This window comes from Sinocyclocheilus anshuiensis, unplaced genomic scaffold, assembly GCF_001515605.1.
Source record: "Sinocyclocheilus anshuiensis isolate Anshui unplaced genomic scaffold, SAMN03320099.WGS_v1.1 scaffold1195, whole genome shotgun sequence".
In the NCBI taxonomy this organism is placed as follows: Eukaryota; Metazoa; Chordata; class Actinopteri; order Cypriniformes; family Cyprinidae; genus Sinocyclocheilus; species Sinocyclocheilus anshuiensis.
Window position 1 is genome coordinate 10945 of NW_015539891.1, and position 6380 is coordinate 17324.

The 6380-nt window shown below is 34.2% G+C and overlaps 1 protein-coding gene across 1 annotated transcript in view; it reads right to left on the reverse strand.

Moving 5' to 3' along the window:
• LOC107685794 (arginine--tRNA ligase, cytoplasmic-like) overlaps positions 1-6380 on the reverse strand; it is a 59795-nt gene that overhangs the window by 10914 nt on the left and 42501 nt on the right. The window contains exons 7-8 of the mRNA XM_016482514.1: positions 5129-5249; positions 1988-2117 (exon numbers count right to left, since the gene is read on the reverse strand). Of these exons, the coding sequence (XP_016338000.1) occupies positions 1988-2117; positions 5129-5249 (251 nt within the window). The remainder of the gene's footprint in view (positions 1-1987; positions 2118-5128; positions 5250-6380) is intronic.

Consider the following 6380-nt stretch of genomic DNA (forward strand, 5'->3'; position numbering starts at 1 on the left):
TTTAAGCATGTTTAGCTTAGTTAACGGAAGGCTACCTGCTGCCATCAGAGCAAGTGTAATTACTGCATTAGCACTCCTTGGATGCTCTCATTTCCCGAGTTGTGCTTTTAAGTCGGAATGTGAAAACAACATGGACACACTCGTTACTACAAAGATGTGTTGGACTTGTATTATTAGAGCTTTCCGACTTGAGTTCATGTGCATTTTCTCAGTCGGGAAATTATTTTTTTTTCACGTGCGGTGCCAGTGATGATGCTTCTTACGCCCGTTTTGGAGAACCAGAGGACAAATATGTCAATCAATCGCTCAGGCATGGCACCGAAATGAGGCACCGAAATCTGCGTTCGGATTCGGTTCTAGTAAATACCGGTTACATAGGTGCCACATTGGTACCGGGTTTCGGTACCCAACCCTATAGCAAAGTAAAGCAAACAAACAAACAGTGTTTCACTAACGCGATCTGGAGCTCTGCTAATTTTACCCTGTGTTTACATCGGATGCGAGCGGCGCAACGCGACTATAGACAACAGAACCCATTATAATCTGTGATTTTGTCTACACTGGATGCAGCACAGATTGACACAACAAATCCTAGACCGTAAACTGATGTCCTGCTCAATTTCTGACATGCAAGCATTCACACCGCTTTTGACCTGAAAGAGAAAGTGATTCACGACATGACGCAACAGCGCTCACATCCGATGTAGATATACACTACACAGTGTCTTGTAATTTTGTAATGTCATCTGTATGGTTCTGTTGATGGAGTAATCCTGTGTTTGCATCTCTCTAGTATTTCCTCTTCTCCTACTACAAGCGTGTATCAGTGGGCAGGGCTAAAGAGGCAGTGATGTAGAAGCAGGCGTTGATCACCTCCTGCAGAGGCGGTGCTTAGCCACACTATTATATCATAAAGTGGCACATTCCAAAGAGAGTCATTTTCTGAGCTTGGTTTCAATAAAAGCTCTTTAAACTAACGAGAAAGTTTTGACTTTTGAAACTTACAGGATGTTTTTTATAGTACATTGACATGTCAAAAGATCAAGAGAAATTTGATTTCTCCGTTCATGACCCCTTTAAGATGTTTTCTTAAAATGGTTAGTAGTTTTCTTAATACGTTTTCTTAATATGCTGGTGTTTTTTTCTATTTGCATGTGTTTTTTTCTTTTGCAGAGCGTTGAGCTCTCTCGGCCACCGTACTAAAGCCTGGTTTAAGCAAATTCTCATTTATTGTTTAAGAATTAGCAGGTTGTTGTACAAGTCTTTTACAAAATAAAAATCAATAAAGTGATAAATAAATGTTAATCAAGATAAAAAAAAAAACTAACTATAAATTTTAACTATTTGTTTAAAACGTGAATGCAACTAAGATTTTTATTATATTTTAAATCTAAAACCTAAAATCTTGAGACCTAAAATAAAAGATTGAGAATGTTTTTGAAATAAGTCTCTTATGCTCACCAAGGCTGCATTTATTTAATCAAAATAACAGTAAAAACTGTAATATTGTGAAATATTATTACAACTTAAAACAACTGTTTTCTATTATAACACACTTTAAAATGTAATTTAATCCTGTGATGGCAAAGCTGAATTACTCAAATCTTCAGTGTCACAAGATCCTTTGAAATCATTCTAATATGCTGATTGGGTGCTTAAGAAACATTTCTTTTTAATATTTCTGTGGAAACCGTGATACTTTTTTTCAGGATTTTTTGATGAATATTAAGTTGAATAGAACCGCATTTATTTGAAATGGAAATCTTCTGTAACATTATAAATGTCTTTAGTGTCACTTTCAATAAAAATGCATCCTTGCTGAATAAAAGTATTAATTTCTTTCAAAAGAAAAAAATATTTTCTGCTTCCTTTAGCAATGAACAATTCAAATTATCCGTAACCTCTAAAAGGCACATACTGTCTGTTGAGGTTGTACATGCTGTCTGTTTGAGAATGACATTCTTAATGATGAATTTCTCACACATACCATTGCGTGAAACATCACATATGAGGTTCCAGGCTTTGATGAAGTCTGGCTCTTTGCTCTGTAGTTTAACCACACACTGGTAGGCCCTCTTCTTAAACTCCTCATCCTCATCAAACCTTTTCTTCGACGCCTGATGGAGATGAAAGAGGAAAGTAGTTTAACAGCTTTGAAAAGTAAAAAAAAATCAATAATTTGCACAGAATGCACAACAAAGCTCTTAGCACTTATGGAGTTTCTATCAAAGCCTTCCACAAAGAAACTATATTACAAGGGACCATGAAAAACTACTCGCATTGAATTGTTAATATAATTAAATGTAAGTTAAGTTATTATAACTTACATTTAATTATATATTATACATTTTTGGAGATGTGCATCTTATGACGTCAGTTTGACAACGTAGGGGAGTATCCTTGACCACTCCCCTCCAACTGTTAGTTTGCTACAATTGATTGTGGAAAGGATGTGCTCTAAAATAAAACCCTGCCTTCTATTTAATATTTCGTTTCAGTTGGAAACACATTAGAATACTGAATTGAAGTTGCTAGCAGCTGGTACCAACCGCAGACTGCTTGTCAAATTCTACGCGCAGAAGAAATAATATGCCGTGCACAGGACAGACGCAAAAAAATTAGTTGGGAAAGCCATTTGATTGAATTCTAGTAAATGCTAAATAACTTAAATGTTTGGGCAAACCGCTATAGAGTTGGTGTCGCTATAGAGTTAGAACCGGTGAATGCGGTTTACAGGTTTCATAGAAAGTGAATGATGTGCGCCAAATGAGTCACTGTAAAAATCTAATACTTTTATGGTTATGGACAAAAGAGCTCAACACGAGAGCCAACGCAAACGCAATGACGTGAAAAAAAAGGTCATCATGTTTGAAAGAAGACGCTTTGTTTAAGTTAAATGCCTTGATTAAGTGGTGGAAATAGCGGATGATGAGCACAGAACGGTAACAAAACTCAGAGACATTTACAGTCACACACAGGTGTAGTGTGCAAACTCTACTACTCTAAACTCTACTTAGATAGCTATATAAGAATTTACACGTTCACATTTTTTTTTTTTATATATTTATATTTAGCTTACAGATCTCAGTTTAAATGCTCCAGTTTGTTTTCTGTTCTGTTCTATTCTGTTCTATTCTATACTATTCTATCAGTTTAAATGCTTCAGTTTGTTTTTGTTATATTATATTATTATAAACGTAATAAATGACCTCAAAAAGGGAATTCATGAGCAATATCTGCTTCATTTTTTTCATATAATATTATATCATATTATAATACATTATATAATATAAGGGATGTAACGATTACCGGTTTGACGATAAATCATGATAAAATTCCCGACGGTTAGTATTACCGTTTCATATTTTAATTATCATTAAAACCATATTAGATTACCGCGATTTGAACAACTCACGATAAATAAATACTGTCCAGTAGTGATTGACCGATATTGATATTTTATAACCAATACCGATACCAATTATTTGCGTGTTTATGTGCCCGATAACCGATATTTATTTACTGTTATAAAGTAAATAAATGACTGAGTGAAGTAAGTCCATAGTAAGTTTTTCCTCCTTTCAGCCATCTTAAAAAAAAAAAAAGTGTTGAAAATTACCAGTCTTTTATGTTAAATTTAATTTTCATATTACAATAAAAAAACATTTTATTTAAAGCATCAGCAGCAACACTAATATTAACAATAAGCAAAATAAATGTAGAAGGTCTAATGTTTTCAAATGGAGAAAATAAATAAATGAAAGGAGTCATATCAACTTCATTTTAAACTACAGTTTTAGTAGGTTTATAAGCGGTTTAATAGGCTAAAGAGTGAAGAATAACTCACTGAATAATATTCTCTGGAATACTGAAATATAACAAACAAAACATTGTATTTTATTGCATTTCTCAACTGGCATGTTATATCAGAATTACTAATAATGTTTTTATTGTTCTAGATTATGAAATGCCTGCTGACAGCACAGTTTATCTATGCATTTACATAGAACTATACTCAAACTGCGATCGCTCGTGGAGCGATAAAGACTTCAGACTTGACTCAGACTCCAGCGATAAAGACTTCAGACTTGACTCAGACTCCAGCGATAAAAATTTGAGACTTGACTCAGACTCCAGCGATAAAGACTTCAGACTTGACTCAGACTCCAGCGATAAAGATTTGAGACTTGACTCAGACTCCAGCGATAAAGACTTCAGACTTGACTCGGACTCCAAGTTAAAGACTTGTGAACATCTCCGTTATGGGGACATGAAATATTGAATTGAGATTAATGTTTTAAAATCTTACCTGTTTATAAATCCATTATGTACAGTGTACAAACAATCGTCCAGACAATATGATCACTACAGCAATATTATAGTAGTATTAATACTAAATTCCTCTGATTTCATTTTCAATGCAATCAAAAACTGAGACGCAAGACGGCAAGCTGCATTTGAATGAAACGAGAGAGAGCGCGTCCGAGCCTCTGCGGTGATACAAGAGACATGGATGTGTGCTGTGTTATAATGCGTTGATATTGACAACAGTCATTATAAGGAAGGAAATGCAGCAGAACAGAATCAAGTATTCCAGTAGTTTAGTCACCTGACCCAACAACTTATTTTGTTCATTTAAAATGTGTGTGTTTGTGTATATATATATATATATATATATATGTATGTGATTTATTATTATTATTAGGGCTCCATGTTAATGTTAATTTAATGTTTATGCTTAAAGTGCATATAGCTGCTAATTGTGTTTGTTGTTTGTTAATTTTCAAATATAAAACTTATTGGAATGTTTTCAGTGTGTGTATCAGTTATTTTTGAACATTTTCATCTCATTTTAACAAAACCGTGATAATACCGATAACCGTGATAATTTTGGTCACTATAATCGTGGTAAGAAATTTTCATACCGTTACATCCCTATATAATAGATTAAAACAAAGAATCGAACATTATAAATGTCTTTACTGCTACTTTTGATCAATGTAATTAATTCTTCTTAAGATATATTTATATATATATATATATATATATATATATAAGCATTGGTGAAACTGATCAGCAGTCTCCAATTCTGAACACATCCATCCGGTTGTATATAACAGATACTCACTTTGTAGAAAGCCTGAAGGTCACCAATAGGTGGGGAAACACTGAGATAATTTGGGAACTTGTCTTGCAAATGAGCAATGAGCATCCCAAACTGTGTCCCCCAGTCTCCAACATGGTTCAACCTGACAGATAGAGGACAAAATAATGAGAGATGCACTCAAGCAGTAATGAACACATAGATTACTGCTGGCCAAAAGAGATGCAATAAAATAATATCCTTTTTACTTAACATTGAACCACTTTTCTCCCTTAAGTTTATGTTTTGGGAGGAACAAAAAGATTGTAAAGTCATGGAAGAACATATTATCGTATACATACCTAACATTAGCTAAAAATTGAATCAAGCTTCCATGATAACAGTGATTTCTCTGATTGGTGGATATCATTTCAAGATTGTGAATAATGTAGTACTTCATTAGGAATTTAATGAAACATTTTTTTTTTAACTCTTTTTGCCAGCCGCAGCCAGCATTTTTTCATCATTTTCACAAAAGTTTACTGGAACCCATAATATTTTATTGTATAAATATCTGAACATGCAATGTAAAAAAAAAAGAACAACGCCTCTGCCTTTAACCAAAAATAAAAAAGTATTTTTTTTTAACAACACTTGAATGTGGGTAAGTTTTATGAAAAAAGCAACATTTTGAACAAAAAGCTGAGAAAATTATGTTTTTGTAAAATATGTCTGGATCAGATTCAGAACGATGATCAAAACATAAATGGGATAGATCGCTTTCATCAACACATTTAAAGCTTGCACAATCCTATTCCACTTCCGGGACTGTAATTTCATTCTGTAACGTTATAATATGCAGAATAACATTTTATAGACAATTGGACGAGTTTTTGGGGCATACCTGACCTGTTGAAAAGAGATGGTCTTCATCCCTCCTGGGGTGGTTCCACTCTTCTCTCTAGAAATATGGCACATATTCTTAAGAGTTTGTACTTGACTAACTGGGGCCCAGGTCAGGAAGCAGACAGACTGGTAGTCTGCCATTCTGCTAGCCGCCTCACATCACAGAAGTCAGTTAACTCTAGTGATTGACCGATATTGATATTTTATAACCGATACCGATACCAATTATTTGCGTGTTTATGATGTTTATTAGCGAAATAATGATTATATAGTAGGGCTGCACGATAAATCGAAATGGAATCGAGATCGCGATTCAACAGAAGCTGCGATTGTCATGCGTATCTTTCAGTGAAGCACGGTTCTGTGATCAGCAGTAAATCTCCATCCAAAG